At 33.0% G+C, this 27,341-nt stretch overlaps 1 protein-coding gene across 3 annotated transcripts in view; it reads left to right on the top strand.

The window, feature by feature from the left end:
- ARB2A (ARB2 cotranscriptional regulator A) overlaps window positions 1–27,341 on the top strand; it is a 218,394-nt gene that overhangs the window by 131,563 nt on the left and 59,490 nt on the right. For all 3 annotated transcript variants that reach the window (XM_014057469.2, XM_014057470.2, XM_087715719.1), the window contains exons 9-10: window positions 10,330–10,446; window positions 13,730–13,814. In XM_014057469.2, the coding sequence (XP_013912944.1) occupies window positions 10,330–10,446; window positions 13,730–13,814 (202 nt within the window). The remainder of the gene's footprint in view (window positions 1–10,329; window positions 10,447–13,729; window positions 13,815–27,341) is intronic.

Raw genomic sequence — 27,341 nt, 5'->3', positions numbered from 1 at the left:
AAAACAAGCTGTAAACCCATTTATAACACCTTTATTGCAGTTTTATTTGCCTTACAAATTAGAGTGGGGCAGACAATAAATTTAAATAAATAAATAATGCAATAGAAGATTTTGTATTTATTTGTGCTATACCTGAAACATAACATATGCGACTTTTCATTCAGATTGTGTTTATATATACTTTCAATTTTGTCTTCTGAAATTTTCAATACATCGAGGCTTGTTCCAAATTTACAGTAAAATGTATTCTTACTATTAGTTGCCTTGAGAAGATACAAAAAAGCAATGAGTTCTCCCTTGTATTACTTTTTAAAAGTGAGCTTTAAAAGATTACTGATAAACCACAATTATAAGAATGCTGTCATCAGACCCAATAAATTAAAACTACTTTCCATTTAATAAAAGAAAAGGGTGAATCAGACATTCACCATAGGTTTAATTACAATGTATGGACCTGGTTGATTCAAATCTTTCGTGCTACCTTCAGGTCGCTCCAATTTAGTCATTCAGTCCCTGCTGCCTATATTGTGTATTCAGCAATCCCTATTAGACATCTTCACAGTGAGTGATTCTGCTGGGTTTTCTGACACCCGCTTTCATGCATGGCCTGCTATTCTGTGTGGAAATTTTTTTTTTCCTAAGCTGCCTGCAACATTAAAGACATCTTGGCCATGTCAGACTTTTTGAGAGAAAGTGTGTGGGTACAATGTTTACCGGTACTGAGTATACCTACTAGGCAGTGAATATAACATAGTATAATTTGCTTATTAATGTTTGTGATTAATAATTATTTACAATGCGTCTGTTGGGATATAAACATCCTTGCAATGTATTTCTCATTAAAGAGCCTGAGATGATGCTTACCTTTATTCAGATTTGTATCTGCTGTAAATTACACTAGAGGGCACTGCTTATCCTCTGTTGCAGCTTTCTTCTGGGATTGTGGGGGAAAACTCAGCTGATTCCTGTAATCTTACTTTAATTAACAGTGGTATTCTTATTTTTAAAAAATCTAGACAGTTTAATTCATTGCCTTTTTTTGTTTCCAATGTACAGTCTAATCTAGTGAAGACTAAATGCAGTGCTAATACAAAGGATGGTGCTATTTGCACTTAAAAGAAATAGGGAATCAAATGTGCCACAGAAGAAATTGAATTTTTTTATTTGAAATATCATTTCTGCCAAAGGCAGAAGGCTAATTTTTCTTTGCTAGCAAGTGTGATTGAGTAGGTTTTGAAAATAAGTGAGAAAGTATTATAAAAGAATTACTATAGTTTCATTGAACAAAGGTTAAGAGAATAATATTCACATTATATGTCTTGGTGGTTTAAAGTTATATATTCATCTGCATACACATATATCAACATGTTTTCTGCACAATAGAACAATAAAGCTAGTATTTAACTGTGAAAATTACTGATTGTAACCATTTTAAAATTATAGTTGCCAGTAAATATGCAGATTGGAGTTATGAAATAAAATGAATCAAAATATATTTCTATTCTTCACTATTAATAATATAATAGCATTTCTCCTACTTATAAAGGCCATGGCAGCTCAGTATTGACAAAATGTCAGGAAGTGCCATAGTGAATGTTTTAAAGATAAGTTAAGATTAAATTTGCATATCATCACTTACATTATATCTAGACTGTAATTGTTATTAGTTATTGATGAACTGTAGTCCTCATTAAACTGCTATTCAAGATATTTCTTTTTATCTTTCCAAAAAAATCATCTATAGAATTCTGAGCCATATACGGCTATCTTTTGCTGACATTTATTTATTTATTATTTCAACTTGTATGACCATTTACTTTCCATATGACAGAACTCTACATTGTCCAGGAGAGAGTTTAGAAACACAGCAAATACACAAACCTTTGGCTTGCAATGCCACTAAGTCAAATGTGATAAAGCAGGACAATTTACTTCTTACCTGAAAATGCTAAAAGTGGTGATAAGTAATTTATTTGTAATTATAAGTGGCTAATACATTTTGAATGTATTAATGCTTTGTCACTACACAAACTTTCTTGGAGAAGCTATAGAAATTTTCAAATGATTGTCTTAAGTCAATAAGTTCTGATTTTGACTTTTTACACTTACATTTTTTTATCTTCAAAAATTAATTGTAATTATTTAAATTATTCATAATATTTTTATCCAGTATAAGCAAACTGATCATACATTTTGATCAAATAATTTATATTAAAAAACAATTTTGTGTAGAACATATCTTCAGTCTAAATAATTTATAGAATATTCATCTGTAAATTACCTGGTTACTTTAAAAAAGCCGATCTTTATTTTAATGTTCCTGTTAGCGGTCTAAAAACTCTACCATATACTTATTTAGGAGTTTATTTAAAACTTATCTTTTTCATATACTGTATAATATAGTGTTTAGGGTAGTTATTTATCACTTAATGAAGTACAACATCATCTTCTTTATCTTAGAACTTAATAAGGAACACACTGATTAATCAACAGCATAAAATTACTTTATGGTCCTTATTCTTAAAATATTGCCCTTGTTGCTATTACTGGATTACAAAATATCAATATATACTCTTTCAAATCAGGCTATACTGATTGGTCTAATTACAAAAATTAAAATAAGATCTAGAAATAATTAAGTCTGAGTTATTAGCTGCGTGTATGCTTCTGGAAATCCAAACTTTTGCTGTTTTTACTATATTAACCCAAAGAGAGAAGTTATTTTTCTGCAGGCCAAAAACCAGGGAAAGTTTTCAAGATTACTTCCTGAGATTCTTAAAAGGAATAACATTTCAGAAAAGGGAAAAAAAACATTTTCTTGTCATATAAGATCATTTTCAACACTTTTGAAATGCATATTGCCACATTTGCACATTACGGTGGCATAATAAAAATCCCTGCTTTGGAATTAGAAAGCTACTCTAATATTACAAATCCTTTTTGTACCTTGGAAAACTTTATTGAATTATCTGTTCATTGTCAGTAAGTTTGTAGTTCAATTGTAATATGATTGTGCTGTCTGGAAATGCAGACAATTCAGTATTTGCTAATTTAAATCTACATTTTCTTTTGGTTTGACAGTAAGTGCTCTGTTAATTCTACTTCTTTATAGCAGCTCTCTAATAATCAGCAAGCGCATCATCAAAAATCATTATAAAAACATTTCTGTATAATTTTATATCAATGCATTCTTTTTAAATTAATAGGAAAAAGTAGTACTGAGGCAAAACTTGAAACAGGCTAATAAGTGTGCCATTAGTGTCCTTTTAGTGCACTAAAGGAAAGCTTTTGCATTGCTAAATGACTACAAAAGTTGCTTAGGTAATAAGATTCTCTCTTATCAGTAAAAATGAAAGGGGGATGGACTGCATAGCTCAAAAGATGGGTAATCAGATTACAAAGTCTTTCACTTCTAGGTCACTGGTTCAGCTCTGCCCCCTCTTTAGTCCTGATGAAGAACTGTTCCCAGCTGATGGTTTTTCAGTAGTCTTTGTTAACTACATCAGTGCCTCCTGAAGTTAGAATTAGCACACATGTTGGCATGCTCAGTTGAGTATTTTTCTGTAAATGAGATGAAATGACCTCTTTCTGTCTAGAAAGAATTCTTTCAGAAAATGATACAAAACATCGATAAGACAGTGTGAATGAAACCTGCTTTGTCATGATTAATGCTATATCTGGTTTTCAAGACTCGAAAGAGTTTTTTTCTGTTATTTTTTTCCTTAGAAACAGCTTTATAATTGGATATAATTCACTTATATTTATGAATTATATTCCAATAAAACAATTCCTAATACGTATATGAGGATTACTCAGAAGAAAGTGCTATTAAGTGGTATTTACTGCCATTCTTATTAGAATGACTAGATTTTCTATTTTGTTTTGTGTTATATGTTAAATACATTAATGTTTAAACTTGAAGATTTCTATATGTCTCCAGTATTGCATTCAGTATATTGATATTGTCTGCTTCTTTCACCACATCTATCTTGAGTTTCTAATGTATTATCTCCCTCAAACTTGCAGACAACTTTTTCATTCCTCTAATTCTGACATCTTTGCTATCATTCAAAATGTGTGTCCACATTAGAAGCGTTATAGGTAAAAGAAATAGCCAGAAGACAAGCTGCAAAACTAATAGATTACCCTACAGAAAATGAAAACTGTCATTTAGCACAGGACAAAAGCATATTGCTTTATGTGGTTGAGAAAGGAAAGCAAGTATTCAGCAGGGCTGACTCAATTGCATTGAGTGATATTCTGTGTTTGTATGGAAAATAAGAGCCAAGTTTAGAGGCCAGACACACAAGAGATAGAGAATGAGTTAGACAGTGCAGAAGAAGATAATATTTAAATAACATGTTGGTATCTTGGCCAAAGAAGACTGAAGCCAAAAGATGAGCAGGTATCCCATGAATAGCTATCACATTTGCCTATAATTTTTGATAATGAACTAAGAAAAACAATAGTTGAGAGAAATAGCATTTATTAAGTCTGAAGTGTCTTACTTGCAAGCATTTGTATACATAGAATAGATTTTATTGATCTTAATTTAAGATGTTTCTAAGCATCCTTAGATAAAGTAAATAATACCAACTTTTTATTTGTATAAAAATTCTATTACGTATTTTCTGTTACAACATGAGTGACTGATATAGGAAAGTACCCCTGAGAGAACATCAGTGTAATACAATATATTTCATATGTTAAAACTTACTTATACAATTTAACTTATGTAATTAATTTTTAGGTAACTTAGTGCTTAAGCACTAAAAACCAACTAGCATGGATTGAATGACTAAATTGGAATAACCAAGACACAGTGGTAAGATATTGTAATACGGTATTCACACTGCCAAATCAGCTTGAAATAGATAATTGCTGTACAGTCCTCTGTTAACTGTGGCAATTGGGACTGGAATTTTTGTCGCTAAGCAATAAGGCTGTAAAGCATAATGTCACATGACTGAATCGACAGCAATCCCAGCACTTTCCATTGGTTCATTAATCAAATCCCACTGGTCATTAGGTGAGGACCCTCCCCGATTCAAGCCATTCCTGACTTAGTCCTTTCCAGTTCCAAACCCCATCTCTTCAGCTCCCCTCACCCCATCTCGTCTGTCTGTCTGTCTGTCTGTCTGTCTGTCTATCTATCTATCTATCTATCTATCTATCTATCTATCTATCTATCTATCTATCTATCTATCTTTTATGTGTTTATTGTTTATCACACATATTAACTGCCCATCTCTCTCAGAGAGGAGCTCTTTTGGCTTCCCTGCAATCTTCACTTCTGCCAGCCCTGCCACCATGCATTCCACTGACTTTGCTGCCCCCAGCTGACCTTCACCATCTTTTTTCACCCACTGCTGATGAGGCATGCCCAGTCTGCTTCTCTATATGACAGATACTATCTGTGCCAGGCCTTCTTCCTGAGGTTGCTTAAGGCCTTATACAAATCACATTTGGCCTTGCAAAGCTTTGAATACTCCCAAATCCTTGCACAAATAGGCTATATGTAATTTGGACTAGATGGCAGGGCCATCAGAACCCAGGGTAGCAGAGGTAGTGAAGTGCAGGGCAGCCAAAATGGCATAGATGGGGAAGATGGCTGGGTGGAAGGACTTAAAGTGCCCCTATGGTCATTGTTGCTGGTGGGCTGACAAACACCCAAATATTGATCACATGACCATGGAGGCACTGCCACTATCATAACTTCAGGTACTGGGCATAACTACTCATTGTTCAGGTCTGCTATAATTTCAAATAGTTATTGAACAAATGTTGGTTAAGTGAGAATAATAGAGTTGGAAGGGACCTTGGAAATCTTCTAGTCTTCTAATCCAACCCCATGTTGAAGCAGGACCCTATTCCGTTTCAGACAAATAACTGTCCGGTCTCTTTTCAAAGTCTCCAGTGATGAAGCATCCACAACTTCTGAAGGCAAGCTAGTCCACTGGTTTATTGTTTTCACTGTCAGGAAATTTAGCCTTAAATTGGTTCTCTCCTTGATTAGTTTCCATCCATTGCACCATCCATTCCATCCATTGACGACTACCTGTACCTTAAAATTAAGATGCAATAAAATGTATCTTTCTATTATTTAAGGTTCAATCATATTGTGTTCCTGCACTGAATCTGCTTTATACAAATTAAAAAGACTGTAATCTTTTTGGTCTCATACTTATTTTATAATCTCAAGGCAAAGCTATTGTAATACATTCTGCTTTATGATACCCAAACCAATTTTTTATTATCTTCCAAGCAAGGGTGCTCACCAGGATTATGAATATCCTTTGCTTTTGGCCAAACCTGAATAATTGTTTGCACAGATGGCTGTGTCACAAAGTTTTATACATCCATTGATGAAGTTATTGCTATTGGCTCCACTGGTTGAATCAGGCCTACAATATCAGGAAGTTTTTGGATTCAACTGGCTAAACTTTAACATTGGTCCTTAAATGTAGTCTTTCTGTTTTCTGTTTTGCTATTCTTACTGCAACAAATTTACAGTATTTACTATTTATTTACTGTATTTACTGTATTACTGTTCTTCTTTTATTTCTTTTACCTTCTTTACTTTCTTTGCCTGTTTATATATTCTTGTTTCCATTATTGCTCTTGTCAATATTAAACACACCATTCCTGTTAGAAATATCTACAGATACTCTACCTCTAATATTTCTTCCATTCAAAAGCAATGCCATTCTTTTTCATCTTGTGATCTCAAGATTTTATTAGGATTCTGCTGTATGCTGCAAGTACCATTTAGAGCCCTTCATATGCTTATTACTTAAGCCTGTCAGACTTTGAATTAGCATGTTTAATCCAACTCAGGAGGATCAGTGATGAGTTTCTCTTCTAGTGATGTTGATGATGTACGTGATTTGATATTCTAGGGATGGGTAAGCTTCTTGCAACAAGGAACTTAGTGTTATATGTGACCATTTAATTCTATCAACATTACAACTTCTCCCTGTATTTTCACCAAAAGTATAGTAATCGCTTTCATTTTTAAGGAATTCATATTTTAATATTATCTTCTGTGAACCCAATTAGATCTCTTTATATATCATTTTCTAAATAATTTTGATCCTTGTGTCAGTTACAGAAGTCTTTTAAGAATTGCCACTTTGCTTTATTTTGTCTTACTTCCAAAATCTTGTTCAGTTCAAATAAGTAGAAGAAATTTGTGTGTGAATGTAATTTGACCCTGATGCAAGTCACAGTGAGGTTGTACATCCCTATTGTGCATCTGTAGTACTGCTGTTGTATGACTTATTGGTGCAGAAACATTTCTCAACAGAAATTTTTAGTACACCTCTGCCATGTACCTTGTTGACCTCTGAATTAGGGAGGCAACAAGACCTCTGAACAAGATTACTTCCTAACCTTTTTCCTACTTTGAAATATTCCCAGTGCAGAAAAAGAATGAATGTGGGTATGTGGGTAAACACAGTGACATACCCACATACAGGCATATACCAGAATAATAAAAAAGTAACAAGTGATCACTTCTCAGTGTTTATTGCAGATTTGCATACAGCATCTCACATTAGAATTACCTGTTCCTTTCTAGAAAGAGAAGTTTGTAAATAATCTCCTGTAGGACATTCGGATAGGTTTATAAAGTTCTTTACCTATAAAATTGATCATGCATCCTCATTTACAAGAAATGTCTGTAAGAATTTGAGAAGAATTTGGATTGGGTCAAGAGTTAGCTACTCCATCATTCTATTCCAAATAGTAATCAACCAGATACATTTGGGAATCTCAGAAGTATGCTTAGCAAGTCTTCTGATGTTTAAGATATGCTGCCTGTAATTTAGGAGATGGTATAAAAGTAGCCTTTGTTCTTGTGTGGATCTACCATTCAGTATTGCCTTCTGACAACTGTCTGGAAATGTCCCTACAGTTTCCTTCGCAGGATTTGGGTTTGCCAGGGCCTGCTTTCCAGGGATGAGAGTGACTGGCCAAGAGTCATCCAGCTGGCTTCATGCTTATAGCAGAAATTAGTTCACAATCTCCCAATTTCTAGCCTTACATCTCAACCATTACACTAAACTGATATAATTAAAATCTAGCTTCACTAAATCCTCATAAAATTTTGTAAATTTCTGTATCTTCTATTTGCCCAGTCTCCCATGTTCATTGTCAAACTTGTCTGTTTTCAAAGGCCATAGGCTATTGTCCAGTTATATGTTTGGAAGTGTGCCAACTTCAAATTACATATCTATAATATACTCTCAGTTTTTCAGTTATGCCCAGCAGCTCAAAAATATTACCTACTTTTACTTTAGTTCCACTGGTATATGATTTCATTTCCTCTGGTCACGAGAGTTAGAAAGCTACTCAAAAATTAGTATAAAGCTGAGTTAATAAGCTGCAGGTTATAAAATAACATCTACAACTTTACTTAATAGCTTTATTTCCCCTTTTTATCTTTAGAAATGTACCAAATGTTCATTCCTACAAAGAAAAAATAAGGAATAAGAAAATTTGGCTGTCAAATTAAGTCTTAAAAGCAGTGGACTGAAGGATTTCTAAATTATAGTGCATGTATGATTTCTCTGCACCAAAACCAGGTTTTAAGCCTTTACTGTTTAAGTAATAAAAATTTTGCCTTCCATCCTGCATAATTTGTGTGTCACATAATCTGCAACATAATATCCAGTAGAAAACTTTTCTGAGGTTACTAGGCTGATAAATATTTAAAACTGAGTGTTGGGTTAGAAAGACATTTTATCTAGTCTAGTTTTTAAATGTGGCTATATTCTTAATTGTGATGCTACTACATTCTGTCTTACTTTGACTGGGTCAACAGATAGTAATCGTATACAGTTATTGCACAAAATTATTATATGACTCATGTACTTCTATATAGTGAGGAAGCCCAGTTAAAATAAAACCCACAAAAGTCTGTTTTTAAATTAGGCAGTTACCACAAATATATCAACTACATAAACTGATTGTATAAAATTAGTTTTTTATAAGTACAGGAATTGTTGTCCAGATAAATTGATACTTTAGTTTCATGTCTTAAAAGTAATAGTTAAAAATAATATTTGAAATATAGATATAGCCAGTAAAGGATAGTAATATTAAAGTGCTAAGTTAGCTAAAAAGAAAAATTTAGTGAATTCTAGTGGAAAAAAATTGAAAACTAATTTTTTTTAGTGTCATACTGTCCACAATACCAGTTGTGATGCTTTGGGTTTTAATGTAATTTATTTTAACAATCCTTCATTCTCTTATTCTTTATCTTGCATTCTAATCTTGTCTTCTGTAGGGGAGTTTATAATACATAAGCCACAGTTGAAAAGATATATAGAATTGATGTATTATAACCACACTGATCATACTTCCTTTACTTTAATTATTCTTTTTCTATCTCATCATGAGGAAATTCATTAACTATAATTTAAGAATAACACTCAATAATCATAGGGTCATGATTTGAGATTGACATGTTACTATTTGAAAGCACTAACTCTTCTTGTTCTTTTTGTCTGTTTAAAAGGTCTATTAAAATGTACATTTTGGTTATTGGCAAGTTAAAATACAAGTTCAAAAAGTTCAATTACACTTTTTTATTTTAAAAAATTCTGCAATTGCTGCTACTGTATTCAATTACATTATGCAATAGTATCTCACTCTTTTATTACTTATAGATTGAATTTATTATTGAAAATATCTATATTTGCATTTAAATTCCCTAGTCAACTTTTGTAATTAATGCATAGGAAAAGACCCAATTATACAGTGATTGAAAAACAAAACACTTGCATATATCTTCAGGAGTGAAATGAAACAGGGGTGATATGGAAAGAGGAAAAAATAAAATTAATTGCACTTGTTAGGAATATCTGTAACCTGCATACTCAAAATGCTGTGTCTAAAATAAACCGTGGTTTAGTGCCACATGCAAGCCAAGTTACAATATCTTATAAATGTAACTAATAGCAGGATACAATGCATATAATATTGTTACATCTTGTACACCTCTATGTGTTTTCCAACATGAGAAGCAGTGAAAAGATATTTTAATTAATGTAGTAAATAATTTCAGAGTGATTCTGAAAATCTAAGAAAGTCATGTTGACCAGAAAGTGATGTGAATAAATGAAAATGCAGGCTTAGTAAGAATGTAGAATATAGTGTTTTCTGCAAGGCAGAAATGAAACTTAGAAAAAGTTGTTATTGAATATTTTCCACTTTCACTGAAGTATAATATTTTGTTTTTTAGTGAACCTGTAGATCAATGGAAGCAGTTCACTGACTATTTACATGAGATGTTTTTTCATGTTTTTGTACTTATATTTTCCACAGATGATTCAGCGAGAAATAGAAGTAAAAAGTAAAGTTACTGCAGTGGCATTGACAGATTCAGTTCATAACGTGTGGCATCAAGAAGCTGATAAAATTGTTCGGGAGTGGATGCGAGAGGTGAGGCTGTATTCTGATAACCAAGTGCACAAACTAGCCAACTATTATTCTTATTATTAGGAGCAGCACCTCCTTCCTCCTGATTTTACAATTTACCCTTATGGGGACTTTAATGCCCTTGTACTTAAAGACTGTTATAAAGAGACTATTAGCTTTATTCAATTAATCCAGCAGCACATACAGACTCCGGATCATTGTTAAAATCCAATTCTGACCATTAAAGAGTTTCACTAAACATTATGTCTAAAGTATATATGTATACATACTTACCATAATGCTGTTTTGCTTTGAGTTAGTTGTATTTGGAGTGCAGAAAAAAAATGACATTAAGAAAAGAAATGCAGTAGAAAAGAGGAAATCTAACTTAAATCTGGTTTACATGACGTATTCATTCGTTTCTAACATTGCAAACCATCTTTTTTTAAAAATTTCAAAGTTTCTGAGGATGTCAATTCCATCCAACCATAACTTTCATAGCTTTCATTTTCTTCTTAAGCTACTATTCCATTATGTGCATGTTTTCTGGGTTCTCCTTACAACCAAACCACTTCAACATATTTCTTTCATATAGATCACTAATTTTATACTTTATTGTTTTACTGCTATTAGTTCACTTCTTTGGTATATTGTTTAGTTTTAATATTACTGGATAAAAGGACATATAAGCCACTAAGAGTCTTTTGTGATTGGAATGGCACATTCTAGTAAATAAACAAATAAGCATAAAGTCATTTGGGAATTGGTTGACATAAATATTTCTTTAAAATGTCTTTCTAACTGTTAAATAAGGAAATGCTACTCTGAAACTGCAACTCATTAGAAATCTCACATTTACTTTGTTTTACAAGGTTTTTTCGTTTATATTTCTAGTAAATAGTTTTCTGTATTTATCTTTTTTTGGGGGCAATTGAATAAAATACTCAAGTTGAGAAGCTTGCTGAGAAAAAGAAATATTATATTATGAAAATTCAGAACATTGAATATATACCATCAGGAGCAAAGCATTAACATTTACATCTCCCATTTTAATCTAATAACTAATTGTTACTGAAATACATTTAAATAAAACAATCTATTACCTGTGATTTTATTTTCAGAAACTAGTGAATTAAAATATGGATGGGATACTCAAAGAATCTCATCTCAGCAGTGTTATATTACATGAATTTTAGATGTGTTTCTAAACTACATCATGCCATCAGGGTATATTATTACTATATTGGGTTTAGATTGAGAGATTGAATAATAATTCATTTTTTTCTCCGTTGCTTTGTACATGCAGTGGTAATTGCTGTTACTGAAAGAATGAATAGTGAACAATAGCAATTTTTCATTGCACCTATCTACCTTTATCACAGCATACATATTTTAATGACAGTAGAAGTCCTATTTTTAAAGTTTTGTTAGACATTGTGATGACTGATAAAACAAAATTTCCATTTTCGTATCTTCAGTCTGCATTTTGAGATACTTAATTCTTATAGCCAATGGCTCATTGTATATAAGATAAAGTAAGTTAATTTTGTTGAAATCTTTGGTGTTCTCTTAAATTCTCTGATGTAATGTTATATCAGTAGAAATATTAATTTTATCTATGTCAAATATATACTAGTTCATAAAAATTCCAATTCCACTTTCAGGTGTTAATTAAAAACTGGCCTGCAATTGTGCATTTTAAAGTCTTTATGAAATACAGAAATATTACCGTCACACAATTAGGTAAAAAGATAACAAATACACTAGCCAGTAATATTTTTAAATGCCTTCCTGGCTTTTTTTGCACAGTTTAATTGTTTTACTGATCTAGTATTTCTTACAAAATATGCAGTGCCTGTGAACAATTTCTAATCTCATACAGCATCTCTTCTTTATGTTCTTCCTCCTCTGTCTGGTCCCAGAACAGTAGGATTGCCTTGACAAATCTTTTCAAATTGCATGGCTCTGACTTTATTGGCGGAGACTACTTTAGAAATTGTGTCCTCGCCTAAATACAGCTGACATTTTCTTCCAGACAGAATGACTTAAAAAACTATAGTAAGACACTTGATCAATCAAGTGTCTTTCCAACCAATCAAGAATTTTTCCAGAATGGATTCCATAATGCACAACTCTGGCAACAAACATTTCAAAATGTGCAATACATGCTTTTTTAGCATGAGGCCAATCAGCCATTATTTATGCATGTATTTAATTCTTTCCTCATTTTATTATAAGTATTTAATTGTAGAAAAATGAAATCGAATGTCTTCATATTTTAAGAAAAATTTGGTGGATTATTGTGTTTGACAATCATTATTTATGCAAAGTAAATTGTAATAGTTTTAAGAAAACACTATGAAATTTAAATTCTGAAGTTGAAAAGTAAAAGAGGATTTAATTAGGAAATAAGCAATTAATAGATTAGTAAAATTAAGATATTTCATGCTGATTTATTATCCATAATATTTCATATTTTATTTTCCATGATCTATTTCACCTTTCTTTCTTATATATTATCTAAGACTTGAATCAGTTCCATTTTAATAATGGCTGATTAACCATAGAATTTTACATAAGTACAGAAATATTCAATTAGGATGTATTATTTGAACTAATGCATCTGTTAAGATATCCCCTCAGTATTTATTTTCAAGGACAAAGCATTTCCAATTCTTTCCATCTCATTTGACATCACTTAAGTTCCAAGGGATAGTTCATCCACTTTCTACCTCTTCCATTTTGTATATCATCCCCTTAATAGTGTGATGTCTCAAGCTGGACAGAGTATTTGACTGAGATCTATTCAAAGGAAAATAACATGAAATAATTATTCTCCATCATTTAGATGTTACTCAACTGAGTTGTCTCTCCTATTAATTCCATGTATAATATATTAAATCATTGAGAAGGAGTCATTTATTTATTTTTTATTAATCAACTCTACATAGCTGCCCATATTGGCCAAACACCTGAGGCAGCTGATCTGGGGATTTATGAAAGGGAAAAGATAATTCTTATAATTGTTAATGCTGCTGGCATGGTAATTTCATTGCCAGATAAGAGCAAATATTTGTGGACATAATTGCCTCAGATGTTAATATAATTACAAAACACAAAAGCTCTTAATTTGGTGTTGAAAGTTTATACATGGATATAATAATATTTGTAGATATATAGCTACTTCTCCTCTTACATGAGCTCAAGCCTCAGTATACAAGTCCAGTTTATTTTTTTGGTTCTGACATTACAATATGGTTAAAAACACCTAAGGTATTTTATTATTCAAAGTTCTCTTTAATTTCAGAATTGCTGTAATTGGGTATCAAGTTCAGAACCTCTGGATACATCAGTAGAGTCCATGCTACCTGATTGCCCACGTGTTTCTGCAGGTATGCAATCTCTGTTTCTGAGATAAGCTAGTTGTTTGCAACCAGGAGACTACTAGTTTATTGAACAACATTTTGATGTTTTAGTATTTTAATGGGTCACCAATTCAGATCAGTGTCCTGACATCTGAGGTAAAGGTTTCCCCCATTCAGTCATGCCTGACTCTAGGGGACAATGCTCATCTCCGTTTCTTAACCAAGGGAGTCAGTGTTGTCCAAAGGCACTTCCATGGTCATATTGTCATCATGACTATACATGGAAACACATGGAACTGTTACCTACCCACCAAAGTGGTACCTATTTATCTACTTGCATTCAAATTGTAAGGTTGGCAGGAGCTGGGACAAGAACAGATGCTGGAGATTTGAGGTACAGAAAAAAGGTGAATGAGAGGGTAAATGATTGAAGTATGTACAGTAAATACTTGCATTTATTTATTTGATTGGCTAATCATGTGCTATAAAGTTAATGTTGACAATTAGTAACCCCATACATTGACTTCCCCAGGATGATCTGTCTCCAACCTGGCCCTTCATGTTTTCCAGCAATGCACTGATCACCTCTATAATTGAGCCCCACTTTTCTGCTAGTCATCTGCTTCTCTTTTGCAACATTGTAGACGTCTCAAAATAACTGGGAATTTTCATGAAATGTCCAAAATATCATACTTTGAGCCTGATCATTTGTATTTCAGGTGACAGCCAATTTGTCTATGATCCATGGAGACAATTTGTTTTCTTTCTTTCTAATCGGAATACCACAAAAAAAGCCATTCCCTGCACATTTCTTACCTCTATAGACAAAGACACATCATGATATCTGAACATTTTTTTCCAAAGCCTTCATTGTTCCTTAACAAGTGCTAGCTGTGCGGTATTTCTTAACTGCTGGTTTGATAGTTGATAATAAAAAGCATAAACACAGTTTATTGGTATTCTTTAACTTTCTCAGTTATTTATTTATACCCCACCTTTTCATAGTTTTCATAAGTAACTCAAGGGAATGAACATACCTAATGTTCCTCTCTTCCTAATTTCCAACAACCCTGTGAGGTGAGTTGGGGTGAGAGAGAATGACTGACACAAAGACTTTTAGAATAAACCAAAGAAAGACATATTCAAATAGTGCCTAATTAATCTGATGTGATCACTACTAACCTGGATAGCATTAAAAGGAGATTAATTTAATGGAGGTCAGGTTCATTAGTTTTGACAACCTAGTAGCTAACTCAGTTGGGTACCACTGAAACTGTAACATCCTGCTTCTAAATCCTTTGGAGGCTTCCGATTGTCTACTACAAGAAGTCAACTGAGTTTTGATCTGATTCATAAGGCTATTCATATGTAAAGAAAACTTGTAAGTAAATTTTAATTGGAATTGCCTAAAGCAGCCATTTGTATTAAAAAATCCTGATAAATATAATATGTTTGATATAATGCAGGAGGATACAATACAGGAGGAAGATTAATAGAAAATCTTAAATGTTAAAGATAGAATAACAAATATTTTGCTGCTAGAATTTGACTAATGTGTGAAATATTTGTGATTTCAGAAAGCAGACCATATTTAAGCAGTTTAGATGGTAGCAAAGACATATAGAATATTCTAATTTTTTGCTGTCTAATGAAATAGATGTTTGAATTTTTTTTCTAGCCAAAATCAGAAAGTCTTAAGATCATTCTGTTCTCCTATACAGAAGCAAATAGAGGAGATGTATTTTTTGTAAGTGCAATTGTACTTTAGCTCAAAAAAGCTCAAAATATAAAAATATATTTACAAATTGGCTGCTCATTTATATTGATTTTCAAAAACAATTTCACCCTTTTGTAAATAGTGTATATTAGTGTACAGTACTATAAGTTTGCCAGTAAGCCAGAATGTAACAATAAAAACAACAAGAATAATATAACAGATCAATAAAGCCTATTGAAATAGTTGCGTATGACAATAATTGTATTCTCCATCAAAATATCGGTAAAAGCTCATTTACTTATTGATTAGAAAGTTCCTTGTTTACTTCAGTGCTTTACTTATCTTAAACTCACTGAATTTGGTCCCTGTACCACTGTTCTTGAAGATATTGCTATATGAATGGAGCAGTCAGATACTAGCACTTCTTTTCATTTGTTAATGGAGTATTATCTCACCATCAGCTCCTTGGAGAGAAGTGAGCATATTTAACACATTGTCAGGAAGTATATTGCTTATCCTTAATGACTAAATTTTTCTACTATTTTCTATTTGTATATTCTGTATCAGTGCTATCCATTTCTGTGAGATACCTAGAACATTGTGAGTCAAATATGTTCTCTACAATGCATGTTATCTTTCACAAAGAAATGTACAACAACAAAGGCTAAAATTATCCTGTTAGATCCACCACTATTATTTGGGATGGAGGCATCAGAACTGGAGCAACCCCTTCATACAATTCATCAGGATAGTAGTAAGGATTAATTCTCACTTCATTAATGAAGTGCAAATTGCTAAGGATTAGAGGACAATTATTCCTGAGCAGCTGAGTTCACACTTCATATGATTGTGGATTAGTGGACTTGTAAACTGCAAGTGTGAATTAGCTTTGTGTCTCTTCAGCTGCAACAAATCATTTTTTACTGTGAGTTGGGGAAACTTTCTTAGAAAGCCCAAGAGGACTTTCTGAAATTCCACATTTTAAGAATACTAAACAAAATTCTGTGAAAATGAATGCATATTATTCATCAGAATTTGAACTTAAATAAGAAGCTTGATGTCTTTTGTGAAACAGATTACAAAACTGAAGAAAATTATTTTTCTAACACAGTATTATCAATTGTTCCAACTATATTAACGTTTACCTTAATTACTTGGCTTTATTTTTCTGTGGATGTACTTATGTTTTGTATTATATTTATAATGAAAAAAACAACCTTTAATATCATTTTTTCCATAACTTATTTATGACTTCTCAATTACTGTCATTCACTGCTGTTTGTAAATATAATCACAACACCTTTGATAACATTATTTCATACTTTTTGACATACACTGATGTTTTAATTTACAATTAAACTAACATATATAGTTCTGCACATGGAAATATATTCCTATATACCACAAAATCAAACCAGCTTCATTCAAATCTATATATTACATCCTTCTCTCTTAAACAGCCCCTTCCCATGATTCTCTTGGCAAATTGGATTGGAAACACCTGAACTGCATCCAAGGTTTATTATAGAAAAATTAATGAAAATAATTTCGAAGGATTCTAATTACTATTGTATTAAATGCAAGTGCTGTTTATAATGGAATCAATCAAATCAAACCAATGTGATGTAATGGCTAGAAGCCAATCTCCTTTGTCGGAAAAGTTCGCTTCTATCTATGTTTTGTTGTGGTACTGAACAAAATAGCTGTTTGCTTGTGATATTGTGCATGCTCACATCAAATTATATGACCTAGATTGTTTAATCTAAATGTTATGTTATTGCCACATTCCATCAACTTAACAGGTATATGCAGTGTGCTGATGCATATTCAGGATGCATTTTAAAAATGAGAAACTTTAAAAAAAAATTAATAAATTTACTTTATGGCAACCATACTTTTAATAAATTGGTTTTGAAAAAATATAGAACTTTTCAAGTTCTAACACAAACCCAACTTACTGTCTAATGCAGGAACCCACTTCTACTCTATCCTTGACTCAGTGCAGGATAGAAAGGAATGTTTTAAAAAACTTTTTCACATTGCATTGCAAAAATATTAAATCCATCATAGATGATCAAGCCATATTAAATCTACTTTGTAATATTTCTTTCCTCATATAAATATGATACCATATTTTCTAATGTACAAGCCTAAGCCTTGAGAAATGTATGGATTAATCTCTTGTAAGGAAAGAGAGGCAATATATAGAATTTAGGCCAGGACTCCAGATGTCAGAGGGCAAATCTTAGAAAATAAGCTCAAGAGTAAATATGAATGAGTTACTGCTATTATGTCATTATAAAAATAGACTTTTGAATTGCAGCCTTAATTATTGTGTAAAATATTTCTTTCCCTCTTCCAAAATCCACACATGTATTTAGTTCAGTTATCACTATTTAGAAAGGGTTTTTAATTGACAGAGAAGAGATTTATAAATTTAGCTGTTATTTAAACAACTTGATATTACAGAGTATTATTTAATAATAACATAAAGAAGATGCAATAGGGAATTAATGTGAATTTTAAAATTTGTATAAAAAATCCTATATGATATTAATATTCAAGAAAAAGTTGAGGCACTTTTTATATTAGTTAAAGTAGAGAAATGAGTTTTGTTTTCATTTTCTAGAACAGTAGCAATCTGGTTCATAGTATAACTTTTAAAAAAAATTATGATATTGATTCTTCTCTTGTGACAAGTAAGGTTCATAACTGAAAAAATATGATACAACATATATTGAATGGTGTGTTCTATGTCCAATAACATAGGATATCTTCATTTTCAAATACAGGTATGCTCAATATTATAATTTTATTGCATATCTGAAGGCATTGCCTGTTTTACTACTACTATGGAAAATGCTTGTCATGATGTACAAAACCTTATAGAACACCTTATGGCCTGTTCATTTTGCAAAGCACCTGTTCTCTTAAGTATCTATCAACTGAGTTGTACGTAATAGAAGTGAACATCCACTAGTAATTACTTATGTAGTGTTTCCCAAGTATCTTCTCAGTTAAGTTACATTTTATGTTGACCCATATAAGCTGCTACAACCCATTTTAAGGCATTTTGGTTCACTGGTATCATTACATTGGTGGTTTCCTCTATGTTAAAGAGTTTTAAGAAGTATATTATCTTAACTATGCTTTTAAAGTATTCCTTGTTTAATTTATTTTCTAACTGTACATTTTAAATGTATTGGTAACCCTACTCTATATTTCTTAAATATCGATGGAAATGTAGGATGAAATGTATATGTCTGTATGTATAAATGATAAAAGTCTACATTTTTAGACAGAAAGATGTTAAATCAAATTATATTAAAAGCATAGAACCTGTGAGAGATGATTTGAGAAGCTTCAATACGGGTAATGCTTTTACTCAACATTTTCCACCAATTTTAAAGTGAGTTTTCCCTTCAGGACAGCCATCTACCTCATCCTGCAAAACTTCATTAGGACTCTTTGATTTGTTGTTCTGCTTAGAAGTAGAAGGAAGTAGCAGAAAACTCACAGAAGCAACCTTTTATAAATACAAAAATAGATACATCCAATGTATCTTTATAATATGTGAGTTTCCCATAATAATTATTGGCATGCACTTGTTTTGTATCTAAACCCCTATAGTTATGATGTTTAACATAAAACGTTATTCTCAAAATTAGTGGAAAATATTAAAACATCTGCTTTTAAAAAAAAGAAAAGAAACAACAGATTCTTTTATAGTGCTATTCTGTATCTATTTATTTAAAGTTCCATTGAACTCAGACATGTTTCTAAGCAGATATACAGTAACTGTATAAGTTAACATCGTTTTAAGAAAACAATCTGACTATCTCAAATCTGAATTTTTGCAGTAATATCAGTTTGATCTGATTTAGAGATTATTTAAAGCACATATACATTTTAAAGCTTCACAGTGCTATTATTGAATATTGTTTTATATATAAAAAGTACAAGATATGCTTTAAATTGGGGATAGAAGCTTGTAATGTGCCACTTGCTGGAGCAGTTACTGTTTTTCTGATATTCTTTCACTAGCTGGCTTTAGAAAAAAAAATGTCTGGCACCAGTATACTATTAGGCTGTAATTAGTGTAACTAACAACTAGTATGAAAGAGCAGCATAGAGGTCACTGTAAGACTTCAAAGGTCTTAACAGGTTAAGGTTGGAGGGCAATCTGTCTCTTTGCTTAATCTGTTGCCATATCTGGTGAGATTTGTTGAAATCTTCAGGGACCTCTAACCTTGAGGTGTTGCTCTTTCATAATTTACTGGTCACATGCCATATTCTTTATTCCTGTCTGTTTACATAAGCATAGGACTTAGTGAGTGGCAGCTTCATTTTAGAGTTCATGTAGAATTGTGCACAGATTATCATCTCTTCACTGGAAAGAAAGCATTATGGGCTAACTGCTTTAATATTCTTTGTCTGCCAAAACTGGACTAACAACTGTGCAGCTTGAGTTGCATGTGACAGTTAAAAATTTGGGTAGAAGAAAATCTAATGAAGTACAGGCTATGAAGGATATAAACCTATGTTACTTCAAATGTGTTTACTTCTATTCAGCAAATTTAGTTGTGTAGAGCTAAATTTACCTGCAATAGAAGTTTGTGCTCCATTTGTAATTCGAATAACTTTATATAAATTACAAAAAATGCCAACTTACAAATATTCTCACAAGTAAATTGTAATTATTTTTTATTACTTCTAAGACTTTTTGTCAGAACAAAAAGTTTAAGTAGAAAAGTATCAGCCCATTCATGTTTTATTTCACATTAGACACATTTTCTTCTCATTTCTTTCAGAACACAGAATAACGTACACGTGCAAAAAAAATCATTGTGCATCACCCCTTTTCATATTATTACTATTAATAATATGCTTTTGAATGTGTTTGAATATCATAGACCTAGCCCTAGATTTAGTCATAATTTAAGTATTAGAGACTTTTTTTAAAACATCAGAATGAAGAAGGATAAATCTTTGTTGAAAAAAATATACAAGGACATTTCAAATAATAACACTTAATATAGTGTTTGGGAAGTATTTTCTTTCAAGACTATCTAGTGATTAACTAAGGGAGTACTACATCAAAGCTATGTAGACTTCAAAGCTCAGAACCACTTACCACTTACAGCTATTATTAAAATCTACCACTTCAGTCTGCCAACAATTCATCTTAGCAGCTTTATTGAGTTATTCCCATATATTACCTATCATAGAGGAGAAAAAAATAAATGTACTATTTAATATTATTTAAAATATTAATATAAGCTTCAAAAACACATGAAAGCAATAAGAGGAGGAAGAATTAGAATTACAGTCATACTATTATGACATTTGTTTATATAACTTCTTCTGCTTGTCTTAAGGAACCATCCAATGATAAGTGTCAGTGCAACAATCTGTTGCAAGCTAGACCTCAGAAGATATGAACCATTTGCTTTTGATAGTGCTTTATTAGATCTTTATAGAACACATACTTGCAGCACAATCTTTTACAATAATTCTTAAGACAGAGGGATGGTTGAAACTATCGGTAGTTTGAAAAAGCAATTGAACACTACTGGGATTTAATGTTGTTCTTATCTGTACATTCTTAAATAGAATGATCTCAAATATGTCATATCATAGCAATTTCCCATAACTTATTTTCAAAAGCTGATTCCAGAGGAGTGTCATTTCTGCATGTACACACATGCCCAGACAACCTCAGGAGGACTTTAAAGTATCTGTGATGAGCCTTTGCATAACTGCAGCTGCTTTAAGGGTTTTTAGGGCAGACTCCAGAGAGCCCTGCTGAATGAATTGCATAGACTTAGTAATAACTTATACCCACTCTGTATGATTACAGTAATCATCATTGACTTGTTGCTACTTTTTAGAGGTGTGCATATTTCAAAATGATTCAGAAGAACTGATTGTACCTCACAGAAGCACAGTATCTATCCACTGTAATGAACAGCAGAGAAGTACAATGCTTGTATGACATCTAAAGGACTAAATTATTTTCAAGCATGTGTGTCCTATTTTTTTCCCTTTGTTAACTGAAGCAGAATCTTGTGTTCTGGGTAGAATTATCAACAGATTACCTTAAACTTTGGTTTTGACTCGCTTTCATATGTCTTTTCAAAAAAAATATTTACTGTATTTTTCAGAGTATAAGATGCACCAGAGTATAAGACACATCAAGATTTTGAAGAGGCAAATTTAAAAAAAGTTTTTGTACTCAGCAGACCTCCCAAAAATGGGCCTTTTTAGTGGGGGGAAAAAAAGGCATGCATAGCCTTTAGGAGGCTTGTAGAGTGCTCCTGGGGGCTGCGAGGGGGTGCAAAAATGAGCAAAATATGGCCCTTTTTTGCTCATTTTTGCCCTCCCCAGCCTGTAGGAGCATTCTCTTTTGCAAAGGGGGCAGGGCTTCAGGAGGCCAAAAATGCTGTATTCAGTGTATAAGATGCACCCAGATTTTCACCCTCTTTTTTGAGGGAAAAAGGTGTGTCTTATACTCTGAAAAATACGGTATTTACTGCTGTGACTTTTATGCCATTTCAATGTAACCAACTCTAAGTGGCTTACAAAAACCAGGGAATATAATCAACATTATAATAATGAATAAATTATCACAATAACTAAAACCTGATTATACTCATAGTGCTATTTCTTACATTTAGGAATTATTGCATTAGTTAAATTTAATTCATTTATATTTCAAAACCTTAATGAAAAACTTTTTTAAGTTGAAGAAAAAGTTCTTTCTTGTGACTATGTATGGATATTCACAAGAAGCACTGTTTATTGTTAACTTTGTCACAGGAAGAATCAAGTAATACATCTTTATGATCAGTGTAGGACCAGGCAATTTAAGGGTTTTAGAGTTTGAGTTATGGCCATCCTCACTAAAGTAGCTACACTAATAAAATAGTTTTGACTTCATCTCTCACATTTATTATTTTAGTACATTTATTTATGTATATTAATGGACAAATGGCTTTATTCTTTTCACACAACAGAAAAGTTAAAATGTATCAAAAATATTTTATTGTGGTGATATTCAGCATTTAATAGTAATAATTCTTTTATGAGGTTTTTTTAAATGATTAGATGTGTTGAAATGGTACACTACTCTTGATAGGAAATTTGTCTTGTAAAAGATACTTTAATAGAAAGTTAGGAATAAGTGAGCTTCTTTTGATATGTTTTATAGAGCAGTTTATGTAGTCGGAAGAGATCTGTGACATGCTTTCTGGAACTGTGCCATTAATCCATTTACAGCCGTTTGTTGCAATGAAGAGAAAATTACTAATGAAAGAAGTGATCATATGTTAAGTAAATGTCTTTGCTTCACTTGTATTCTTTTTTTAGTTAGTAAATGCAGCTGCCACTCTAGCAAGTGTTTAAGCCAGGCCTTTTATTAAAATTGAAAGAATGTGGCAACAGTCAGCAATTTTGAGCCTCTTGGGCAGAGTCCAACTAAGCTCCTTGTTTGGCCACACTTAGTTCCCCATCACTGACTTTAGAAGGCAGAAGTAGGCCAATTCTGTGTTGACCTATTGGTCATGACCACTCCTACTTCATTTAGAGGATTTCACATCCTAATCTTGCACACAGAATGGAGGCCCGAAGCAATAAAGGAAATTTGAAGTACTGAATACTTGCTGTCTGCTAGTTAACCGTTTCAAATGAGCAGTTGGGAGGAATAACTATAATATGTTCAGCTTAAAAAATATTTTTTTTTTCTTGTTCACAAATGAGAACGAAACAAAAAGCCTGAAAGGTTATTGTTAGCTCTAAAAGGTGTATGTCAGGTACATACACTTTTTAAAAATATTTTCTTTCCTCCTTTTCAAAAATAAGATTTTTTCACAGGCTGCCTGATTATAAAAGCAAAATGTTTATAATACAATTATTTACAATAAATTGTATATAAAATTTGATTGCTGAATCAGTAAGGTTCATGAGATTTTTTTAAAAAAAATGTTTCGTGTTTTAAACTGGGAATATTGCTCTTTTTTAAATTAATGTGGTATTATTTTTAATAAAAGACACCACTGTATTAATCAATTTTATAACAGCATATTTTTTTAAAAAAATTCAACAGTGCTGTTGCAGAACTCCTATTTAAATGCTGCTAATCCCTAACATTTGAAATGTAGATTCCTCAAGCTTCCACTTTCACATACCTTTAAAGATCTTTATTAAGTGAAATCATCTGGGAATTTCAAGTTAGTGGCAGAGCTATGTCCTATTTCTTAATGTTATCAGATTAAGATTCCTGAACTAAGTACCTAGGCTAATAAATTAGAGTTTCTGTTTTTTTATTTATTTAATTATTTGAATTTTTTAAACCTACAATACTTCAGTCCCCAAATTCCTGTTCACAATAACCAAAACAAAAATGAAATATCCATAGAACAAATTAAAATAAATAACCATAAATCATTAAAAACACAGTTACAATTACAATAATTATTGGTGTCATAAATCACTGTAATTCCTCTATAACAACTTCATTTTTAATAGTTTTCTGAAGGTCACTATTCTTTGAAGCACAGGCTTTTCCAGAATTTAGGCAATTTCACAGAAAAGCGGCAGTTATGATCTTCCATAATATGTATCTTGTGGAAAGAGATGTTGGGGGGAAAGAGACTCATACTGATCCAGACATATATACAATGTTCTCCTTCCAATTAAAGTGATGTTTATTGTTGCAATGCAAGTAAAGTAAATTTATGCTTATTGTTCCAATACATATGGTTATCTTTCTCTTAAAGTTATCTTGTTTTAAGTACAAACATAGCTTAAGAGTTTAATATAAACTTATTTCCAGAACTTCCTTGAAGTTCTTTAATTTTTTCATTCTCATGTCTATATAGTTGCTAAACTAAAAAATGATGTATGCCATATCCTTTTTCAGATAACTTGGCTTTTACTTTTGCTTCCAGCTCCTTTTTTTTTTTAACTTAAAGAGGAGTTGGGGAAGAAATAAAAATCATTTTGTCCAAAGGCTTTTGAAATGCCAGTAGTTGGATCATTCTTCTCTGATCTGCTACTCATAGTTTGTCTTTCTTAAATTAGTTATTTTTCTCCATTATCTAACCCAGGAGTGTAAAACTCAAGGCGCTTAGATCTAGCCCATGAGGAAACAACAAAGGATTGGCCCACAGTGCCTCTGCCAGTGAAAACAGAGCTCCATTTTCACTGGCAGAGGCCTGCAGGAGGCCGTCACGGCTTAAAACAGACCCTGGATGGGCCACACGCGGCCTATCCGAGCTCCATTTTTGCTGGCAGAGGGCTGCAGGAGACCATTGCAGCCAAAATTGGAGGCTCAACAAGTGATGTTCAGCTGGCCAAGCCTAGCATGGCTACGCCCACCCCAGGCCCCCGAGGTCAAACACAACCCTGATATGGCCCTCAAGTAAATCAGGTTTGACACCCCTGATCTAACCCCAACCCTTTAGGACCTAGTCCCCTTTCAGAACTCCTTCTGAGATTATCCTTTGCACATCCCTCCTTCCTTTAGGTCTCTCCTATTTCACTCCTAGATTTTCTCCTATTTCCTTCAGCACCTTTGGTTACCTTGATATGTAAACATACAGAACCATATAGCATTAACAAACTTGTCTGACAAATCAGTCACTTATAAATTTGGACTTAGAATACCTGTGTGTTTTATCACAAGTGTTCCAATAAAACCAAAAGTTTCTATCTGTCTTTGACAAGGAGATAAAATAGTTTTGAGACAAAACACAACCCAGTCTTAAAACAGCGTTTTACCCTATTCTAAATGGTTTATTAGTAGTTTCTACAAATAAAGATGGTGTTCCTACAAGAATGTGTTTTAATCCAATGAGTTAAGCAGTTCAATCCCATGTAATAATAGAAATATATTTAGCTTTGTTTAGAATTCATTAATTTAGTGCTTAGTAGGAACATTATTATAGATCAGCCTAGAAAGTCAGTAGCTGAACATATCAGAGTGCTGTCCTACCCAATGTTCCCTCTAATTTTTTTTCAGGGTGAGCGGAAAAGTATAGTGTTTGAGCGGCACAGTTTCATGCCTGAGCACCTAAGAGAGCAACAGTTTGAACTTCTGTCTCGTCTGCTGGACATTTGCGCAACATTCCAAGCGCCAAGCACCAATTGTGAGCGAGGTTTCAGCCTGATGAATGCCAGGCATGAAAATGTGCTACTCAAACACTATACTTTTCCGCTCACCCTGAAAAAAAAAAAGACTTCTGCTCAGCTTTTAGATCATTAGACTGGCTAGAGAGAGACATGGCACCAACAGGTCCTGGGTCCTGGCATTTTGCAGGCAACCTGTCCTCTCACATTCCTTTGGAATGCAACCCATCACATTTGAATTAGATCTTGCCAATTATCCTATTAAAAGATAATCCTATTATTCTAAAATATGACTAACTCGATATTAAAAATGTAAATATTTAATGCTGATAAATAATAGCAGTAATTGTTATTTAGTATGATTAAAATCAGTATTGATATATCAATATATCTATCAAAATTGACAAACACTAAAATAACAATACAAATATATAATGTGGAATATAAATGTAATAAATATAATATATAAATACAACATAAATGTAATAAAATAATTCATCATGAAACTCTCCCCCTTTAAAGTAATAAGATCAATTAAATAGTCTAGCAAGTTTGGACAATATGCTATATGTTATGTTACTTAAGAATATATATGCCTCAGAATCAGATACAACATCCACATCATTTCCAACTGAGTCAATAAAATCATATGCCATGCCAAAACTATTTTAAATAAAGATATGAAATTAATCAAGTATTGCATTTATTTTTCAAAATGAATGTACAATTTTTTTTATTATTTAAGTTTTGTACCCTATCTTTTCTAACTAACGTTAACTTTAAAAAGATGTTACATCAGACTACAATACAAGTAATTAAATGAAGACTAAAATAAGTGTTTTGGCATATTGAGCTTTTTATATTTCTTTCTAATATTTCTTCCTTAGTTGAGAACTTCCTCCTCAGCTTACTTACGCATTAACTGTTTGTTGCTTTTATGGCTTATTCATTCACTGCTCCATCTTCAGTTTTTTTCACAGGGGGCAGGGCTTCCTTCCTTCCTTCCCTCCACTCCTTTGGCCACCAATTTTGATCCAACTCTCTCTCTCTCTCTCTCTCTCTCTCTCTCACACACACACACACACACACACACACACACGTGTTCTTTGGGGGGGGTTGAATTACTCTGCCTCACTGCGCAAAGTCGGCTCAGCATGTGTTCGGCCCCTGCTTACACTGAATCAAATCTGCAGCCGGCGGGACCATTTCAAAGCCGCCAGTCCTCTTGCTCCTTCTCCTTCACCGGCAAAGCAGCGGCGGTGGTTCCTCCCCCTCCGCTCGGAGCACCTCAGCTGGGCTCTGGGTTATCCCTGCCATCGCCTCCACCTCCGCCGCTTTCCTACTAGCTCCCGCGGCCACAAAAGCACGGCAGAGGAGGAAGGGGGAGGGATAACGCGGGGGCCAGCTCAGGTGCTCCGCGTGGAGAGAGAGGCACCACTGCGGGAGCTTTGCTGGTGAAGGAGAAGAAGCAAGAGGACTGGCGGCTCATCAAAACAAGTCTGGAGAGGTCCTTTGCAGGCGGCCAGTTCTAGCTGCCTGCAAAGGACTTCTCCACGTTTGCTTTGGTAGAAAGCTCTGCGCGGCAGTTAGAAAGCTCTGCGCGGAGGTTTCTAGCGACGTGCGCGGCCGCGCACGTGCGCACCTTAGAGGGAACAGTGGTCCTACCTCAACTACCCCAATTTTAGAATTCTTCCTTCCCACTTCTTGTT

This window comes from Thamnophis sirtalis, unplaced genomic scaffold, assembly GCF_051295495.1.
Source record: "Thamnophis sirtalis isolate CommonGarterSnake01/CBP01778 unplaced genomic scaffold, rThaSir2_p1.2 scaffold_5, whole genome shotgun sequence".
NCBI lineage: Eukaryota > Metazoa > Chordata > Lepidosauria > Squamata > Natricidae > Thamnophis > Thamnophis sirtalis.
Note: the sequence above shows the minus strand (reverse complement) of the source record. Positions and strands in the feature narration are given on the sequence as shown.